The sequence below is a fragment of the Leuciscus leuciscus genome (assembly GCF_965113295.1).
Source record: "Leuciscus leuciscus genome assembly, chromosome: 23".
Classification (NCBI taxonomy): Eukaryota; Metazoa; Chordata; class Actinopteri; order Cypriniformes; family Leuciscidae; genus Leuciscus; species Leuciscus leuciscus.
This window is the reverse complement of record NC_138747.1, coordinates 3,760,371-3,782,961: the sequence shown is the minus strand read 5'-3', so window position 1 is coordinate 3,782,961 and position 22,591 is coordinate 3,760,371. Positions and strand designations below refer to the sequence as shown.

General features: G+C 37.6%; 1 protein-coding gene across 1 annotated transcript; it reads right to left on the bottom strand.

The window, feature by feature from the left end:
* Positions 1-3,993: 3,993 nt before the first annotated feature.
* Positions 3,994-21,485, bottom strand: tnfrsf1b (tumor necrosis factor receptor superfamily, member 1B). Its single transcript, XM_082155913.1, has 9 exons — positions 21,329-21,485; positions 16,765-16,861; positions 16,505-16,630; positions 15,133-15,285; positions 14,638-14,728; positions 14,255-14,550; positions 10,961-11,044; positions 10,753-10,787; positions 3,994-5,573 (listed from the first exon to the last, which is right to left on the bottom strand). Exons 1-9 carry the CDS (start codon positions 21,389-21,391, stop codon positions 5,175-5,177), a joined length of 1,344 nt encoding a protein of 447 aa, XP_082012039.1. The 5' UTR covers positions 21,392-21,485; the 3' UTR covers positions 3,994-5,174.
* Positions 21,486-22,591: the final 1,106 nt, after the last annotated feature.

Genomic DNA, 22,591 nt, shown 5'->3' with positions numbered 1-22,591 from the left:
CATTCGGGTATTTCTCCACTGGAACGTGTTAACGTAAACGTGTAAGTTTCACGTTTGAGGGGGTTAAACCGTGACATCTACACGTTCGTGTGTGTGTGTGTGTGTGTGTGTGTGTGTGTGTGTGTGTGTGTGTGTGTGTGTGTGTGTGTGTGTGCGTGTATTATTGTAGGCCATACAAAGGCCTCAGGTTAGCAGAACAAGTGTTGTGCAAAACTACAAGTCAACTGCCTGACTAAATTATTGTCCTTATTATTGTCAAAAGCTCTTTCCAAAGAATGCCAATGTAATTGTGTTTTCACTTTTCACGCACCCACATTTCTCGACACTGGCCTCACACTTCTCACTTCAGAAGCTGACCTTTGACCACCAACCCTCTCGCTGAGTTATTCTGGTGCTCGTGGTTTGACTTGTGCCAAGACACATTTAACAACACTTACTGTATAACTAAAAGAAATAAGGATGCCTTCCTCACCTGTCCCCACTTTACAGGAAGAAAGAGAATTTATGAATCAGCAGTTTATGAGGTTGATAGACATCAGTGCAAACCTTCTTTATCTCTCTAGTTTCGGTGTGAAAATCTGAGGTCCTGTGGTTTACATTCATTGCTTGCATCTCAGTTGCACCGCGGTCCGTATCTTCAGTGCAACACACTGTGTTCATTATGAAAGCGTGCAACAAAGTACTATCAGAATTCATTCATAGCTTGCATTGCATTTGAGAAACGGCGTGCTGTTAATGGGTAGGCCATCGGTTTGCTTCCCTGCCTCAAATTGATGTCAGGAAATCCTGTCACAGAGTAAAGCGCAAACAAGCCATTTCCCACAAACAACTCTATCTCTGTTGTCTGCTTACTCATAATCATAATGCTGTGGTTTCACAACAGGGATGGATTAGAATGGAGAACAGCTTACTAAAATGACTCACCTTGAACACCTAAAGGCTTTCTGCAAACTGTGAACTTTTAGAAAACAAACCTTCACACTATTTATTTTGTTCAACAGTGGCCTTTCATGCGTTACAGGAAAATGCTGTATTTTTTTTTTCTTTCTCAACACAATCTCATTTCCAATATCACATTGCAATTTATCATTTATTCTGTGATGGAAAGGATGCACTAAACTGAGGGATGTAATCTGTGTAAAAAAATGGATTTACACAAAATAAATTTAGATTTATGCTAAATGTATCGAAAGTGACATACATTGCCTTACAGCTGTAGATCTAAAGAAATTTGATCATGCATTACCTGGGAATTTAACCCATAAACTTACAGTTGTCAGCATAATGCTCTACTTCTTGGATTTTCATATTGCAAAACTGAAAGGCTGGGTCTGTGACGAGGGTAAAACAAGATGCATAAAAAAAATAGACATTGAAAATAAAACAGAAATAAACAATAACAAAATAAAATTTGAACATAACATTTTTAAATATAGCCTATATAATAAAAAGTTAATTAATTTGTATTTTTTAGCTACAGGAATCACAGCAAATACTGAAATCATTCATATAGATGACCATAATTTTTATGCGTGTGTGTTATATATATATAACACACACGCATAAAAATTATGGTCATCTATATGAATGATTTCAGTATTTGCTAATATATATATATATATATATATATATATATATATATATACAGCGGGGGAAATAAGTATTGAACAAGTCATCATTTTTCTCAGTAAATATATTTCCAAAGGTGCTATTGACATGACATTTTCACCAGATGTTGGTAACAACCCAAGTAAGTCATACATACAAAGAAACAAACCAAAATAAGTTCAGAAACTAAGTTATGTGTAATAATGTGAAATGACACAGGGAAAAAGTATTGAACACATGAAGAAAGGGAGGCGCAAAAAGGCATGGAAAGCCAAGACAACTGCTGAAAACTTACAGTAATTAAAAAGCAATCCAGCCCTCTGTCAGTGGAAATTAATAACAGCTGGTTCAGTCCCAAATGATGGCCTACAAAAAGGTCTCATTGCCAAGGTGTCACACAAGACACATCTCATGATGGGTAAAAGCAAAGTGCTGTCTCAAGACCTTCGCAACCTAATAGTTGCAAAACATAATGATGGCATTGGTTATAGGTGCCCTTCTAAGCTTCTGAATGGTCCAGTGAGCACTTTTGGGGCCATAATACGGAAGTGGAAAGACAATAATTTCACCATAAATTTGCCTCGACCAGGTGCTCCTCGCAAGATTTCTGATAGAGGAGTGAAAAGAATAATCAGAAGAGTTGTCCAAGAGCCAACACCAAGTTGTATGGTGTTTTTAGGGTAATGTGCACTGCCATTTCTCCTCCAAATATGGTGTGTATTATGGCATCCAAACAGTTCAATTTTGCTCTCATGTGACCACACTATATTCTCCCAGTATTTCACTGGCTTTTCCAAATGTTGTGCAGCAAACTTTAAATGAGCTTCAACATGCTTTTTTTTCAGTAATGGAGTCTTGCGTGGTGAGCGTGCGTACAGGCCATGGCGGTGGAGTGCATTACTTACTGTTTTCTTTGAGATTACAGTACCTGCTATCTGCAGGTCTTTTTGAAGCTCTCCACAAGTGATCCTTGGCTCTTGGGCAACTCTTCTGATTATTCTTTTCACTCCTCTATCAGAAATCTTGCGAGGAGCACTGGTCGAGGCAAATTTATGGTGAAATTATTGTCTTTCCACTTCCGTATTATGGCCCCAAAAGTGCTCACTGGACCATTCAGAAGCTTAGAAGGGCGCCTATAACCAATGCCATCATTATGTTTTGCAACTATTAGGTTGCGAAGGTCTTGAGACAGCTCTTTGCTTTTACCCATCATGAGATGTGTCTTGTGTGACACCTTGGCAATGAGACCTTTTTGTAGGCCATCATTTGGGACTGAACCAGCTGTTATTAATTTCCACTGACAGAGGGCTGGATTGCTTTTTAATTACTGTAAGTTTTCAGCAGTTGTCTTGGCTTTCCATGCCTTTTTGCGCCTCCCTTTCTTCATGTGTTCAATACTTTTTCCCTGTGTCATTTCACATTATTACACATAACTTAATTTCTGAACTTAGTTTTGTTTGTTTCTTTGTATGTATGGCTTACTTGGGTTGTTACCAACATCTGGTGAAAACTTCATGTCAATAGCACCTTTGGAAATATATTTACTGAGAAAAATGATGACGTGTTCAATACTTATTTCCCCCGCTGTATATAATTAAAAAAAAAAGTAAGTTAATTTAATAACAACAAAATGCCTGTTTATTTTAACAAAAATCGTGAGTGTTTACACCCGAATATTCCCCAACTGGTTTTCAATGGTGTTACTGTGTCCAAAAGGGTGCTTGTACATTATAATACTTACATCATCTGTTCCAACTCTGAAAAAATTATGTGATTACTCAATGAGCTACAAATGAAAACCAGATTTCCTGAACCAGTCCCACAACAAACAGACTGTGGCTTACTGAAGACTTTGTTCCACGTGCAGAAAAAGCAAGCCGCTCGCTCTACAGTGCAATATCAACGTGGGAGTACAGCAACCATCAAAACAGCATGATCAATATTAAATCAGCTCCTAAAGAGAAACTTCTCTGATTCCTTAAGTCTGTTAACAGCTGCATTGATCCACCGCTGGAGGCTGTCCTCCGGCCTCATAATAAAGAGACTTTCATCTTAAACTGCTTTTTGTGCTGGTGGTCTACCAACAGCGTCTGTATAATGGATGTTCTGGCAAGGAGAACCACAGTTTGGTCTTGACTACAATAATAAATTATGACCAGGCTTTAGACATGTGGTAGATTCCTGTGCAAAACTCTCTGGCATAATACCAAGGCATTGCTAGGTCACTCAAATGATTTTTTAGTCTACATTATTGGTGAGAAATCTCAAGTTAGAGGTTTCATCCATGTCTGTAGCACAAACGACGCTGGACGAGTTACTCAACTTAAACTTGTGTAAGTAATAGTAATAGATTGCCTAATAGAAAAAAATAACAAAGACAAATAATTATGAATAAAATTGGGTTTTATACGTGTATATGTATATACAAAATGTTACAATGACAACTTATTTACACCTTTAAAAAAATATCTATATACATATCTTATCATATTTGGCAATATACTTGGCAGTGCAATATATACAGTGTGTTGACTCTCTAATCTAACAAAAGTTTTGGACAGCCTGTGCAGCAACAGAAGTCTCTATTTCACATTCAGCTCATGTAATCCCTCCATTCACTGAGTCTTTATATTATAATGGGGGAAAAACAACAGGACTTTAAAACACTGTGTAGGTTTGCAACTGGGGAGGTAGAGAAAATAACCACTGGGTGGCGCTAGCTCCATATATCTAAACAAATCGATTTATTATTCTTTAAAGGGATAGTTCACCTAAAATGGAAATTCTGTCATCATTTACTCAAGTTGCACAAAAGAAGATATTTTGAAGAATGTAAGTATTCAAGCAACTGCTGGTTAAAAAAAAATACTATGGAAGTCAATGTGGACCGAAACTGTTTGGTTTCCGACATTCTTCAGAATATCTTTTAAATTCCACAGAACAAAGAAACTTTCAGAACATATTGAGGTTGAGTATATGACGACATATGGTGAACTATCGCTTTAAGTCTTATTGGGTCAAAGACAATTACTAAATAAGTATGACTATGAAACTATGTATAAAATATAAGTATAACCTATGACTTTTTATAACTGTGAAACATCACTGATGTAAATAATTCACACTAGACTTCGGCCAATATATAAACAATGCCAATATCAGCATTGTCGACTTCGCCTGTTTGGTGAATTAGTTTTGGAGGATAGAGCTTTGGTGGCATGAAGTCGGATGCACATTTTTCCAGCTGGTCCAGAAATTGTGTGTACGAGTAAGTTCCTATCATCAAATGATGTGAAATTAAATCAGCCTTCAGTCACCCTTTTTTTTATACATCAGCACCGTATGGTGAAAAACACAAATTAGTGCTAAAGTAGTAATGTGAGCTTGTATATCAATCTATATGTTTTACATATCAGCCTTACATAATACTTTTTTTTTTAAAAGACGCAATAAAAGTCTTTTTTAAATCCCTGATTGACATTATATTGCAATACATTTGGGCATTTGGCAAATATATTTCTCTAAACATATACATTTTTTCAGTTGGCCTGATCGGTAACATGGGATCAGAAGGTACACGGGCCGCACTCCTGCACTGACTGCAGAGCTTCTTTGCCGTCCTCTTGCTGGCAGGACACACAGACCTCCTCTTGGGAAAGCGGCACCGGAGCTTCAGCGCGGGGTGTCAGTGCAGATGTGTTCATCGGGATGGAGCAGGACGCCGTGGCTGGGTTCACCTGGCAGTTGAAGGTGGCCGTGATGCTGAGATTGACTAACGGGCTGGAGACGGACGGCAGCTCCTCCTGACTGGTGCGTTCCAGCCAGTCTCCGCTGATGTGACTCTGGCTGGAGTCCGGCTGACTCTGGCTGTCCGATGAAGACATGGAGGGCTCCTTCTGGCACTTGTCGGCGGTTAATAGATGCTGACAATCAGGTATGTTGTTCTTTGAGGGATCCTGCTCTAACTGAAGAGAACAAGAGATGGGAAAAAATTAAATGAGGATGTGTGGAATACTGTATCCCACAATGCAATGTGCTCAAACATTCAAAACATTGGCTGCATCCAAAATCACATACTTCCGTACTATATAGTAAGCGAAAAACAGTATGTGAGAAAAGTAGTATGTACGAATTCACAGTACTCATAAAAGAGTAGGAAAAAAGCACCCGGATGACCTACTACTTCTGGTCGGATTCTGAAGTGTGTTTACGATGGACACTTTACTATCCCATGAGGCCATGGGAGAGGATTTATGAATGGGAAGTGTAGCGACGCAACTGACGCTGGTTGGTCACATGATAATGACAACATTGCAAATGTAGTACGTCTAGATTACATTCATACTACATAGAACATACTTTTTTTTTAGCGGTCGTGAAGTGTGTGATTTCGGACGCAGACGTAATTTGATCGGATTAATGAAAAACTGCACAATAATCCTATTTATTTCTAATATATTAAATGTATGACAGTGAATTATGCAATGTGGAAATTAGGTCATGTGACGAATTAGTTTAGTGTGCTAAGCATTTCTTGTTGTACAACCCCATTTCCTGAAAAGTTGGGACATTTTGAAAAGTGCGATAAAATAGAGAATCTGTGATTTGTTAATTTTCTTAAACCTTTATTTAGCTGACAAAAGTACAAAGAAAAGATTTCCAATGTTTTCACTGACCAAATGAATTGTATTCTGTCAAGATAAAACACATTTTGATTTGGATGGCTGCAACACACTCCAAAAAAGTTGAGACGGGGGAAAAATAAAAGTTAAAAGATTAGAGAATATACAAGTTACGCCGTTTAGAAAAAGCCCACAATAAGCAGGTGAATTGGCAATAGGTGAAGGGTATCTTTACTGGGTATAAAAGGAGCATCTCAGTCTTTGCTTGTGTGGAAGAAATTTAATATATTCTATATGTTTGCATTTTCTTATATTCAATTATGGTAATTAGATTAATATAGTGTCCATACATACCCTTATGAATGTATGCATGTATATGACCTGACAAAAGTAAATCTGTGACTAAGTGTATGACCGAGACAGAGGGTCTCTGTTCAAGGGTATAATATGATAGACAAATCTAAACAATGTGTTAGTTATGTCTGAGACATATCTTCATTTAGCCTCGAGAAACAACCTTGGGGGAGGAACAACTATAAAGAAGGAAGGATGCCCTTCACTCGTTGTCACTCTGCAGTCACTTTGTATGACTGTATGATTGCTGACATTTTTGCAGGGGAATAAATCATCTTCAAAGACAATTGTTACATGTTTGTCTCTTATTCAATATTTGAAAATTGTTTGCCACCACAGCTTGCAAAGATAGGTCATGGCTCACCACCAAGTTTCATTAGAGAACATTTCTCAATGCAAGATTGCAAACAATTTGTGTTTTTCACCATCTACCATTCATAATACTGTGAAAAGAATCAGGGGATCCAGATAAATCTCAGGCTTTGTAGGGCAAGACAAGAAGGCGTCACCATCAAACCCTCAGATGGCACTGCATGAGAAACCATAAAGCTACTCTGTTAAATATAGCCACATATTTTGGAAAAGCTTAAAGGTATAGCGGAGGATCTTTCCAAATTTTAGATAAGACCCGCCTTCTCCACTTTTTGAAAAGTTTGATTGATTCACCAGAATGATTGACAATTAGGAGGACCAATAGTATAGGTTACCCACCAGGAAGTAAAACATCCACCGCTATACCTTTAACACAGTCTTCTGCTGCATCAAGAAATGCCACTTGAATCTCTGTTATGCCAGGAGAAAGCTATGCATCCGCTCTAAGCAGAGATGTCGTTGAGTTCACTGGGCCCGAGCTCATCTCAGATGGTCTTAAAGGGATACTCCACTTTAAAATGAAAATTCTGTCATTATATACACTCACCCTCATGTTGTTTCAAACCTGTATGAATTTCTTTCTTCTGCTGAACAGAAAGGAAGATATTTAGAAGAATGTCAGTAACCAGACAGTTTCTGGTCTCATTGACTTCCATAGTAGGAAAAAAATATACTATGGAAGTCAATTCATGAAACATTCGCAAATATACGAGTAAATATGTGAGTGATTTGCGCGTAAAGAGACCTTCCCGAAAACTCTTCTCCTGATTCACAAATATTTCGTAAACGTCAGATGTGATAGTGAAATTTGTGTGTGTGTTAAAGGGATACTTCACCGTTTTTTCATATTAAACTATGTTATTCCCTTAACTAAGACGAGTTGATACATACCTCTATCGTCTCAGTGCGTGCACTAAATCCCTCTGTCTTGCGGCGAAACTTTGTTAGCCCAGTTCATTTAATACGGGCCAAGCAGAGAAGCTACCAAACACCTCCACGTTTTCCCTATTTAAATACAGTTACTCGCGAAGTGTAACTCGACCTAGGACGGTGACACAAAACAAAACGTTGCGCTTTTCTAAGCGTGTAAAATGGATAACTATTTTGTATGGCGGAATACCATAGCAAGTGCTTGTAAGCACTTCGACTTGGCGCAGTAATATCTTCACTAGAGGGAGCGGGGGCCGGTGAGAGGATTTTTCACGAGTGAAGATATTACTGCGCCAAGTCGAAGTGCTTACAAGCACTTGCTATGGTATTCCGCCATACAAAATAGTTATCCATTTTACACGCTTAGAAAAGCGCAACGTTTTGTTTTGTGTCACCGTCCTAGGTCGAGTTACACTTCGCGAGTAACTGTATTTAAATAGGGAAAACGTGGAGGTGTTTGGTATCTTCTCTGCTTGGCCCGTATTAAATGAACTGGGCTAACAAAGTTTCGCCGCAAGACAGAGGGATTTAGTGCACGCACTGAGACGATAGAGGTATGTATCAACTCGTCTTAGTTAAGGGAATAACATAGTTTAATATGAAAAAACGGTGAAGTATCCCTTTAATGAATTCCAATCAGTCGTAAATGGGACGCGCGTGCACGCTTTTTTTTCACATTTGCAGATGCTGTTACTGGCTCTCATAATAAAAGTAAAAAGAAAAAACTTATGTAATTAGGCCTACTATATATAATATTTTTTTCAAAATGCTGTGTAAATATGTACCTGATTAAGGTGAATTAAAATGCAGCCTTATTAATGAGCAAAACGTTCGGATGTTAAACGCACTGTTTGCGCGTGGCTGGGAGCAGGTGGAGATTTACATTTTAATGAATCCGAAAATTTACGCCAGAACCACTTTACACACGATTTACACAAAAATTCGTTCAGCTCGTGTTTCATGAATGAGACCCAATGAGACCCAATGAGACCAGAAACTGTCTGGTTACTGACATTCTTCTAAATATCTTCCTTTCTGTTCAGCGGAAGAAAGAAATTCATAAAGGATTGAAACAACATGAAGGGTGAGTATATGATGACAGAATTTTCATTTTAAAATGGAGTATCCCTTTTAAAGTGGAGTATCCCTTTAAAGACAGTGGAAATGTGTGCTGTGGTCCATGATGACTTGTTTTTGGGTTCTCAGTCCCAAGGAAAAAAGGGACCATCCAGACTTTCATCAGCGACAGGTGCAAAAGCAAAATTCGGTCATAATGCGGTGAATGAGTGCAAACGGTGAATGAGTGCAAACGGAGGTGAATGACTGCAAACGGCAGGGGTGACTTGCATGTGTGTGAGGGTATTATTGACATGGGGGTGTATATTCAGATTGAACAGAGATATGCCATGGTATCAAGATCACATCTTTCCTGAGAAGCAAGACAATGCCACTATGCCAGGCCTCATTCAGCAAGTGCTTCATCAGAGTGGTTTATCGACACTCTACACCATAGTATGTATGTGTGACTCATGTTTGACCCATCGTGAAAAGGAGAATCAGACAATGATGACCACTAGGGCTGCACGATACTGAAGAAAATGCGATATGCGATAACTCATTAAATTCGATACGATAATGCTTAAAGTGTGTAAAATAAACTTAAATTATCTTTAAAATTATATAACCAACATGTGTTTCACATTCTTTTTGTGACAAGAAAACATCCATACAACTTCTGAAAGTGAACAGCAGTGTTTTACTGTAGCATAAGAAGTGTAATTTTAACATCAGTGTAAACCTTGGGGTTTAGGGTTTCAGGTTATCCTACATTAGGTTTATTTAACAACAGAAATTGAATAATCAAATGTAAAAATAAAACACTGCTTAGTTTTTCACTGTATGAATTAAATAAATACTGATTCTTATTAAAGCTACAAAAGTTATTCAGCCGAGAGCAGTGAGTGATTTTCTCTTTGTCTTTTGTTCATGACCACAGTTATTGCAAGCCGTTGCGATATGCTTATCGCGATATATACATTTGCGATATTTCAATAATTTCTATATATTGTGCAGCCCTAATGACCACAGACTGGTAAGCAGCTGTCTTCTATCAAGCCAGATTGGGTAAAAATTTGACTTGAAGAAGTTAGTATCCTCAGTTCCCGAACAATTAAAAAGTGTAATTAAAAGGAAAGATGATAGGACACAGTGGTAAACATGCCTCTGTCCCAACTTTTTTGGAGTGTGTTGCAGCCATCAAAATCCAAATATGTTTATCTTTACAAAATACAATTAAGTTGATCAGTGAAAACATTGGAAATCTTTTTTGTGCTCTTGTCAGGTAAATAAAGGTTGGTTTGTACACTCGTTATTGCGGTGCATTGTGGGATTGAATGAGTGCTCTTAATAACGTCCAATATGGTTTCGGACACCACTACAAATGGCTATCCCCTTCAATAGTGCCCTATTTATTAAGGGTATAAGGCCGATTTCAGACACAGCCTTATTATATCTCTACTTGCCAGAAATAGTAAGAGTAGTATGCTAGTATGCTTATCCTTTATATGTAACAAAACAAGATATATAGACTTAGTATATCTTTATATGGCAGAAATAGTATTAGTACAATAGTATTATGATGGTATGCTATTCATAATTTAAGCTTGTTGATTGGAGAACTTAAACTTTACATTAACATTGTGCTGGTAGTTTACCTTTTTTACTAGTGGTTTCCCTTGTTTGATAGTAAAGCTACACCAAAATAATTGCTTTAAACATACTATTTTCTTTTTTTTAAATTATATAAAAAAAATAGTATGTAGTACATAGTACATACTGTGCAGTATGCACTTTAAAAAAAACGTACCTTTTTGACCCCTGGAATTGGAACTTTGTGTTCACCTGCAGGAGAAAGTTAGAGAAAGACGTCACCGAAAGCATAAAAAAAAAGTTATCATGATTAAAAAATTTTTTTTAAAGTACCGAGTCTGAATCTAAAGAGCAGATAACATTTAACTGATCTATCAAAATAACTTCTTTGATCTCTTAATAATTGAAAAGAAAACCCACATTACCTTTTCTCTTTCGTAACATGCAAGTAATCCCCATCACTGCTAGCGTCAGCAAAACCAGCAAAACCAGAACACCACAAACAATGACTGAAGAGAACAGAGACAGAGAGATAAAGACAGACCACAGAAGAAACAATGAAAAGGTTACAAGTGACAGAAAGTGAGGAAGGAAATGCATGACAGAGAATTTAAAAATTCAAACATTGTCACAAGCAAGGCATCAAAAAGTGACTTTTTCAGTTCTTTCCCTCATACTTTTTTTGTCTGATTTAAAAAAAATAACTAAAAAGCTTCAAATCAAAGCTTGTAATGTTATGATTCACCTGTAGCTGATTGTTTTGGTTCATGGCTTATAACCGGTGGTTGATTATGATTTAACTTTTTTAACTTTAGTTAGTGTGTAATGTTGCTGTTTGAGCATAAACAACATCTGCAAAGTTACAACGCTCAAAGTTCAAAGCAAAGGGAGATATTTGCTTTTAAAGAAATCGGTTTTTAAGGACTACAACAAACGGCTGGTAGAGACTACACAACATTCCTCCAGGGTTAGTGACATCACTAACCCTAAAATGTACATAAACTCCCGCCCCCGGAACACGATTTATAGATTATCATGACAAAATATATGCTAATATGTTAAAAAACAGAGATTCTAATTATTGGACAAAAAAAACTTCCTCACGTAGTAACCTAGAATACTGTCTAACACTTGATGGCTGCTCTGTTAAGTCTTCGTCGTCGGTTAGGAATCTGGGTGTGCTCTTTGATACCAATCTTTCATTTGAAAGTCTAGTGTCTAGTATCTATAAAACCGCATTTTTCCATCTTAAAAATATATCTAAATTACGCCATATGCTCTCATTGACAAATGCGGAACAATTAGTTCATGCGTTCATGACCTCAAGGCTAGATTATTGTAATGCTCTACTGGGTGGTTGCCCTGCACGCTTAATAAACAAACTACAGCTGGTCCAAAACGCAGCAGCTCGAGTTCTTACCAGAACCAGGAAGTATGACCATATTAGCCCGGTTCTGTCAAAACTGCATTGGCTGCCTATTAAACATCGCATAAATTTTAAAATATTGCTGATTACTTACAAAGCACTAAATGGTTTAGCTCCGCAGTACTTGAGCGAGCTCTTAACGCATTATAGTCCTTCACGTCTATTGCGATCTCAAAATTCCGGCTAGTTAATAATACCTAGAATATCAAAATCGACTGCTGGCGGTAGATCCTTCTCCTATTTAGCAACAAAACTTTGGAACAGTCTTCCTAACATTGTCCGGGAAGCAGTTCAAAGCCAGATTAAAGACACATCTCTTTGACCTAACATTCACATAATACATTATAGACTTCTATAATTCAATGTTAGGCTGCATAGATTAGGTCAGCCGGAACCGGGAACACTTCCCATAAATCCTGATGTACTCGTTACATCATGAGAAGAATGGCATCTACGCTAATTTTAGTGTCTGTGTTTATCTCGAGGTTTTCCCGCAGCCTCCCGGATCCAGGCCGTATCCAGATCTGATGAAGGACCTTCACCTGGACCCGATGACAACGCAGTGCTGAAGTGCCAACTAGTCTCTCCCTATGGAGGATCCCTTTACCACTCTACAGATAAGGCGTTGTCGGGAAATTTCGTTTCGTGTTCCCACCCGAAGTGACAAAATAAAATAAAATTCTCTATCAAAATTTATAAGGAAAGCCCAGTACTTTGTTTAGGCTTGGTCTGTAGGGAATTCCAAACCTGCGCACATATATTCAAACGCACATAACTATAGAACTAATTCTAAATACGCATGTGAACGCCATCAGCGTTTCTCACAGGTTCGCGTTTAAAGTCTGTGTAGAGAGAACGGTGTCGTCTTAGCGGCCCCTAATTTAATAACAAATGATCGTTGCGACGGAAGCAAATCAATCAAAAATAACTTTAGCTTGAAAATAACTTTATTAAAGAACCGCTATAAAGCCAAAACAATCTCTGTTACATTAAATTATATGCTTGTCTCTGTAAAGCTGCTTTGAAACAATCTACATTGTTAAAAGCGCTATATAAATGAAGATGACTTGACTTGACTTAATCAATGACTAGAAGATAACTACACATAAGCTACATAAATTCATCAACTAACCATTCAGAAATGTCCTGTTGCTTCTACATGGTGTCTCTTTTTCTTGAGTCTCTCCATCATTGTCTGACTTTGGTTTGAACATAAAAGGCTAAAAGTTTTAAAAATTTTCAGTGCATGTCTGTTTGAGGTAAAAGGACACAAGCTCTTGAAGCTCCGCCCCCTGTGCCGGGAGCAGCAGCTCATTTGCATTTAAAGGAACAGCTTACCCTCAAAAAGTGACTATTTTAACATGCTATATAAAAATATCTGTGGGGTGTTTTGAGCTAAACCTTCACATACACACTCTGGGGACATCAACTTTTTTTTTTTACATCTTGTGAAAAGGGCATTATACCACCCCTTTAACAAAAACTCATAAATCCTATAGAAATACTAAGAAGTTAAAATAAAAATAAGTTGGTGGGACTATTGCACTCCATTAAGTTGCGTTCTGGAATACTTGATTCTGATTGGTCAATCATAGCGTTCTGCAGTAAAATATTTGTGCTTAAAGGGATACTTAGCATTAAGCTTTGTATCAGTAGAAACCCGGTAGTATTTTCGAGTGATCGTCCTTCCCTCCCTCATGTCCCCCTGAGACCAGAGATTTCTGTATTGTGTGTCTGGAGAAAAACCTCAGATGACACAAAAATCGTAATTTAGCGTCATCATCAGAGGCTTTTTTGTCCAGGGGCAAGAGACTCCAGCCAGTAGGAGGAGCTCATTCTGCATGTTTTCAACCCGCCCATAGGGGGATCTCACGATAAAACGCTGTATTTTCAGTTCCGAGTCACTAGTAGCCTAGTCGTATCATTTCTCCCGACACTGCCCTCTGTAACCGGTAGGCATGGCTTGGGAGTGTCCTCGTAAAGCAGCGAAGCAAGTGCATTCTGGGAGTTGTTGTCTTTCATCCACATGAGCCAAAAATACATTTTCCGGCTTTTCTCAGTCTAGAAGGCACCAACTTCTAAAATAATTTCACATTTCTACTACATAAATGACCCAATTTAAATACTGATTCATCTTTCCAGCGGTGAAATATCCCTTTAATGACTGAAAACTGTTTAAATGACTTTCGTACCAGGCAACCGATTTCCTGCATAGTATTCTGATACCATGTTACAACATGGTACTTTTATAAGGTTTGTAAACTAAATTCGAATGAAAAGGCCTCATATTTACCGGTGCAGTAGATTAGAATCGAGGTATCTGGTTTAGGGCCTATTGTGGTTTGGTTCTCTGGTGTGCTTGGCGTCATGCTGCTCGATGGAAGAAGAGATGGTGTGGTGGTCGTGTTCATTCCCAGCATATTCTCCGTTTGACTTGGACTGGAACTGATTCCTCTTGGGTGAGAATGCATTGATGAAATCTGATGAGAAACCTCTGTTGTTGTTGTTGATGCTGATGCGGGTGGTGTCATATCACACTGTCTGTCAGCTTTAGAGTCGCCAGGTCTTAAAACTGAACCGCCATAGCATCTAACCGAGAAAAAAAAAAGACAAATAAGACGTATGCATTGGTGTATATTTGTAAGTAATGATTCTTTCTTTCCATTCACATCTTACTGTGTGTGTGGTTGGCAGAACTCAGCATTACTGTGGTTTGAAAACGTTCCAGTCAGACACACTTTACACTCGACATCAGCTTTAGGTGATCCTGCATTCACAAACACAAGGATGATGCCACATATAACTGGTCTACTGAAACAAATATTCACATACATTATCAAATGACTTTATGGCAAATTAATGCGTTTCCCATTGAAACAAACAGCTTTTTATAAAGCAAGTAACCAGCAATCATTTGCTACATGTTGTTTTAGTGATTATAGATATTAAGGGGAGAAGCATTCGTAATCTGGAGAGCATTTTATTTGACAAAAGTTGAATGAGTCATCAATATTTTTTAACATTTTCCCAAAAGAGACTGTAAATGTCAGATGTGAATGTGTGCTAAAAATGAATTTCATCAACAGACATAAATGCTACAAGTCTCCAATTATGGCTTCCCAGGCTCTTATAATGTTTATGTACAGTAGCTAGATTATGTTTGCCTCTTACCTTTTCTGAAGATGTATTCACCAGGTTTGCAGATTCTATATTTTTTACACTGATCACATTCAGAAACAGTGTCCACACAGGTCATTCCAGGCTTGCAAACGCAAACAGCTTGGGTATCAGCGGTGCAATTCTTATGATAAACCTGTCCTTTCTCTAACAAGAAGAATTGAACAGCAGCAATTCAATAAGAAATTCAGTTGGGGAAAAAATGAAATAAATATTTGTATACAAGTAAATTCGGTGTTCGCGCACACAAAGTCAGTTATGTCTTAAGTGAAAGTAAACAGTTCAGAGAGAAATCTGATGTGTATCATTATATCTGATCCATTCATTAGGTCTTAAAATGACAGCAGCCTATACAAATCTGATGATGTCCATGTCGTTAATATTAATCAAACAACAAAACACATCTTGAGAAAGATGAACATGCTTCATTTATACAGTGAACCCCTTTTTTCTGTGGTATCGAAATACTTAAGTTGGGCTTTAAGTAATAAATGAAAAGCAAAGTTACATGAACCCCCCACCCCCCAATTTATTTATTTATTTAGCTGATCCGTGACTCAAAAAACGTAATATGATCCGAACCGTGAGTTTAGTGATTCGTTACACCACTAGCTATATATTTAACTATATTAGTGACTAACAAATGAGCATTTATTAATCTTAGTTAATGTTAATTTCAATATTTCCTAACACATTATTTAAATCAAAAGTTGCATCTGTTAATATTTTTAATGGACCTGAGCTAACATGAACTAACAATGAACAGATGTATTTTTATAAACTAAAGTTAATAAAGATGAATAAATGCTGTTAATAAATGTATTGCAAATTGTTAGTAAATGCAAATTTTTACTGCAAACGCTCACATGAGCAATTTTGTGGAAATCAGCATTTAGTTTGTTTAATCTGTACATTTTATATTTTAATTTGTAATTTTCTAATATTTAAAGGAATAGTTCATCAAAAAATGCTAATTCTCTTATCATTTACACAAATCATACGGTAGTTTTGTGTGAAGAATAGTCAGAAATTCACTGATAACCTTCACCTCTGTATGCTCATATTAGGATTACACAGATTATACTTGAAATTAAGGACTACTTTATGGTGCTTTTTGTCATTTTTGTAGCTTGACAGCCTCTAGTCACTATTCACTTTCATTGTACAGAAAATTGAAGTGTGAAAATTTCTCCATTTGTAGTTTATTAAAGAAAGAAAATCTTCAATGGTTTGAAAGGACAAGAGGAAAAGTAAATGATGACGGAATAATTTTTATGATGAACTATCCCTCAAAGATATATTCCCATGAATACTAAAAACAAGCCTTTTTGATTCTGGGGTGATTTTATTAAAATAGTTGACTCACCATCTTTACAACGTTTACAGGAGAAACAATTGGGAAAATGGTTAAATTGCTCCAAGACCTGTCCAGCTTGACAGGGCGCACAGATGGAGTCTGAATTCACAGTGCACGGCTTATCCAGACGTGTTCCTACAATAAATATAAATATGTCAGAACCTGCAGTCGTTTCTAAATAAAACAAATAAAGTTTTGAATACAAATGGTTACACTCTGTCCTATCGTGGTAAAAACAGAAACATCTGTAATCTTGTTGTACAACCTACCTGGTCTGCATCTACTGCAGCATATTTTCAGATCTTTTTGGTAATATTCAGTGGTTGTGTTGTCACATACTCCATCTGAGCTATATGGAAGTGGTGCCTATGAACATAAAGGGACAAAGCCAAAAATATCAGACAGTGACATTTTCCTTGAATTATCAGGAACTGATACTTGGACATGTCATGTGGCTTGTGAGCGAAACAGTGTGCATAAGTCTTTTCTCAAGGACGCCAACGCTGTTACTATTAGGGTATTTAGTGTGGGACTGATACAACTTTTATACAAGGTTCACTGACACGTGAGAAACAGTAACTAGTCTGAAATCTGCACTCGTCAGCTACAAAGCTAGTCAAAAACTACAACAAAGAGTCTCAGTAAAGAGTGACAGACGAGTGATATTTAAGCCGGGCCAATTATCTAGCTCATATTTATTTAGTCTACCAAGATTGACAAATCCATTGCATATGAAAAACTGTTTTATTTCAGCAAAAATATTACTCTGTTCATTTAATTTCTGAAATTGTGCCGTATAGGAATCACTATCAAACACTGAAAAACTCACATGGTCAACCACTAATTTAGCACACACAAACCCTACTATCTAGATGTTTTGACAGATGTGGGTTCCACAATGTGGTTGCTGATATGTAAATATAGATCATATAAATACAATACAATATATTGAAAGGAAAAGGAATATATATACATATCCATATACATACACACACACACATATACATATACACACACACACACACACACACACACTAATCTCCCTTAACCTTCCCAGTGCAGAGGTGAACCACACGCACAGAGGAAACTGATATGAATGGCCATATTGGGCCAAAGGAAATGGAGAGTGGCAAAGATCAAAGCTTATTGTTTTTCTGTCCTATAATAATCTTATGATCAATAGATTGATATCCTGAGCTTTGCATGCATGCAGAATCTCCAGCAGTTTTCTGTCTGAGTGCAGAAGGTGTCCAACGCACAACTCCAAATGATAAACACTGACAGAGGGGATTGAAGGTGGAGCAAAGGAGGACAAAAGCAGAAGTGATATCAGAGGGAAATTACTATTAACTAGCTGAATAATAATACACAAATTAGCGAGGGAGAAACAATAATGACCGGGAAACTCAGATCGGGAAACCAGACAGACTGTTTAGAGGAAAAGCAAGGGACTTTTGCAAATCATCGGGAACTTTTTGACTGCTTGAATAGTCATGCTTGAATTTGTTTATGTGTTTTCAAAACCAGCCACACCTAAAATATACCAAGAGGCGATTTATAATATCTAACGATATGTAGAATCTTGCTAGATTGATATCCACATGAATGACTATAACAGAGCATGTTATCGAGATCACATCTAAGCCCGAATCAAATGTAAAAAACGTATTATTTTAGGCCTAAAGAAAGTTATGCACCAGTCAAGAGTAAATATGTTTGCATTGAGCTTCTATAGCAGGGGTTTCCAATCCTGCACTGCACTCAGATTTCAGGTGTGTTGGACTTTAAGTGGCTTTAAGCTCCAATTAAATACACCTGAACCAGCTAATCAAGTGCCGCCTCCAAATTCGCATACTATCCGTCCTAAATAGTATTAGAAATTAGAATTAATGTGTCCAAAATCATAGTAATGTTGAAATAAGTATTCCAAAGATGGTCTACTTTTTCCGGTTAGAATCCGAAGTGCAGATCTTCGGCTCTACGGCTAATATTGCCCACAACCCAATGCGCGTTGGACGAGGATTCGATTAGAACTACAAACACGAGTAAAATGTGTTGTGGAAAAACTACAAACATGGCAGATGTGCAGGACGGTTAAGTAGAGAGGTTTAGATAAAGGGGTTTGAGTGATTAATTATCAGTATCCAATCTGACAAAAACATGAATGTTATCCACATTATATTTCATCTGCAACTGCATTGTGAACTTTTATAAAGATACGTTTGGGCATTCACTTTTAAATGCATCATAATGCAAATTACAAACACATGAGGAAAGTCTCTGCATGAAAAACCTACGACCGGAAGATCAACGTGCAGCTACATTTCTATAAGATACGGAAGGGAATCAAATTAAATTGAATGTGGAGGATTTTAACGGTGACAAGATTATTGACAGGATGATCTTATAGTTATACTTATAGGGCATGGTATAAGAATGTGAATTGGGATGCGGCAAAGATCTTTCTAGGCATACTAGAAACTTCCAGGTAGGTGTATTGAGGTAGGTTGGAGCTAAACTTTGCAGGACAGTGGCCCAACAGGAGCAGGAACAAGGAACAAGTTAAATATGAAATCATTACAAAACATATTTCACTTTCAAAGGTCCAGGTATTTCCCAGTGTGTACAATCAAACAGTTAAAGATGGATTTAGTATAATCCCTCATAGATCTAAAAATACAACCCTAAGCACATTTGTACAGCATTTATCGGCACTGTTGCTGATCCGTGCTCCTAAAAAGGAAGTTGCTGGAGGATTGTACTTTCTGCCTCAGACCAAAATGTACAGAATGATCTAAGAGTTGTCTCACTCAATTCATGTGGTGGGTTCATAAATGACTCATTTATAACTTAAAAAAAAAAGAAAAAAAAAAAAGAGCTGGCCCAAGAAACTATCTGAGATGAAAAGACTAACTACTAACATCAAATTAAAAATCAAGCTTTTCAGCAGGAAATGCACATCCTGAGATTATCATGCAGATTAGACGTTACGAAAAACGACTGCATCATCTCTAAAACCACTGACGTCCTCTCAGACATATGACAACGCTCAAGATGTAGAGAGGAAATTGCTGAGGTGTATTACTGGGAAACGACCCACATACAGGCCAGCATACTTCCTCCATGCAACAGTGAGCTTTACTGAAGTCAGTACAGTCAAACAAGTAGAAGCCTATCTCTAAGCTGATAACAGTGGCAACACATTTACACGTCGCATGAAAAATGCATGCACGTTTTTCTTGTGAAAAAGACTAAAACATTGTCTGTAACCAACCAAAATCATTCAGTAATCTTTAATATACATGAATCATATCTGTTTATTATTCAAGCATGCTCTTTGTTCAGAGCTCCAGCACATTTCTCAAGTTTGTTCTCCCATGACCTACTGATCAAGAACAGCAAGTGGAACCTGCAATGTAACTTTTTGAAAGGTTTCGTTGAGAGGTGAAATCAAGGCTGATTAACAAGACTTCATTAGCATGCTCACTTGACTATCTTGTTGCATGGTAAAGTACACGGTCGTGTTCTAGTTAAACACTGACATACGTGAACTCCCCACCCTCTCAATCTACACCACAAGAGCTAGAACTAGGTAAGCATCTTATCGTCTATTGATACCAAAAATGCTGCACACTTGGGTTTTGAGACACTTGATGGATAACACTGCTATCCATGTAGACCAGCACACTTTTATTGTTTTTATTTTCTCATTTATCATGTTCAAAAATACTGTCTAGATTGGTAGCTTTAGGCCTATAGGTTTTTGCCTATGCCCATGATGACTAAACATGTTTTAAGATACCTATGATGCTCAAGTTCACTAGCTTTCCCCATGTTATGCACCCAAAATAAAAATAGTTGTAAGATACTTATGATGCTCAGCACAGTTTTTTTAGGCAAAGTCACCCAAAAGTGCTGTCTATGTAGGCAGTAATTTATGTTTTATTGTGCTCAAATATGACATCTAGGTAGGCAGGTCACTGGGTTTTTCCCATATGCATCATTCCAAAAAATACCGTCTATCTTAGCAGATTGATGAGTTTTGCATATGCCCATGCTGACCAAAAATCCAGACTATAGAGTGGTGCTTCTACCCAAGATGCAGAAAATTCTGTCTAAATAGGCAGCAAACTATGTTTAAAGATACATATGATGCTAACATATGGCATTTAGGCAGGCAGTTCACTAGTTTTGCCCATGTTATGTGTGTAGGCACACTTGCTGTGATATACAAGACACCCAAAAATGCTGTCTATGTAGGCAGTACATCATGCTGTATGATGCCAAAATATGCTATCTGGGGTTAGACACTAGGCAGGTGACACAGGTCATCAGTTTTTCTTTCTCATACACACACTAGAGTGGTGGCCAAGATTGCAAAAATATTGTCTAAGTAGGCAGCACACTACATTTCAGATGCCTACAATGCCTAAATAAGAAGCTCATTAGGTCACTAGGACACTCACAATGTTTACGTAGGCAGCACACTAGGTTTTGTATATGTCCAAACATGCAGCCTAGGTAGACAGCTACTGTATGTTGCCTCTGCACGTGATACCCCAAACAGTGCGCAGCTCACTATATGAGACGTACCCAAAACACGCAACCTAGGCTGGAAGTTCCAACAGGAAAATAACAAAACATAACTGAAAATAAATATATCCTTCATTTACGAAACACATTTAGAATCCGAGAATAACTTTTGTTTTTCGTTTAGTGTTTTTCAGAAGTAGCTTTTCATGTCTATCAAAACACACTTGTGAAAGTCATTAGTATAAGAATGAATCATTACATTGTGTCTGTCAGCAACACACATATAAACCTGCTCGTTACCTTCCCCTCGGCCACGCGCCACACCGCCGTCATAAATAATAACCGTGAGATGAGAATCAACATTATCCTTCAGCGACCCGCGCGACTGAATGCGAACTGACCATCACGCGCTGCGCGTCCCGGAAATGTTGCACGACAATCCCCCTGCTTATGTAACCAGGAAGCGACGGCGTATATGTGTGTGTGTGTGTGTGTGTGTGTGTGTGTGTGTGTGTGTGTGTGTGTGTGACACACAAGACCTCTAAAGTCCCCGAATGCTCACGAGCTCCTCATGAACTCAAAAACCTATTTAAACCTGGAAATAAATGAGGAGTTCGAAAAAAAGAAAAAGAAAAAAAAAACGTAATGAAGAAGAAATAAACAATAGCCCTTTCAGAACTATGTTTAAGTCACCAAGCTGACTTGTGAACAGTTTGAGACATTTTTCAGTTCAATCACTCAAATGTTATTAAATTAGAAAACTGGCTTCATAATTATACATTTATGTTGTGTTCAAATCCATCAGGAGTAGGCTAGCCTACTGTTTACTAGACCGGTAAACTGGGTGTGTGATGGATGGATGGATAGATAGATGTTTTTATGTTTTATTATGTTTTTATGTTTTATTATGCTCAAATATGTCGTCTAGATAGGCAGGTCAAGGTCATATAGGTTTTTCCCATGACCATCATTCCCAAAAATACCGTCTAGCAGCTTGATGAGTTTTGCATATACCCATGATGACCAAAAAACAGTCTATAGAGTAGGCTAAATAAAGATAGACTTTATTTACTTTATATTAATAAAGCATCAGATTCAGAACACATTCATTTACAAAACCTCCATGCACACTGCCAAAGACAAACATCAAAATTAGCAAAACAAACCAAAAATAAATAAAGCTGACACACAAGCAAAAGTAAATGGAGGATGTGAGGTGTATGAAGCGTCTTCTGAAGGCACTCTATTGCCGTTTTTAAAGTTGTCATGTAAAGGTTGCAGGTTAAACGCAGTCTGCTGCGACCTCCCACAGAAGTTAAATCGGACACCTTCTTTCCAGAGGTGAGGTCGGGTTTTTTTTTTAGACATGCATATTAAACACCCACGTGGTAGAACAAAACCCTGTTTAGAAACATACAGATGAAGTCTCTTGGTTCTCGACCACTCACTTAAACAACAAAACAATTGATGTACAACATCTACATTTTAGTTTTATTACGCCAGTCTTATTATAGGATAGGCTTTAACGTTGTGAAAACTCAAAACACCTTCGTGGGCGTTTTT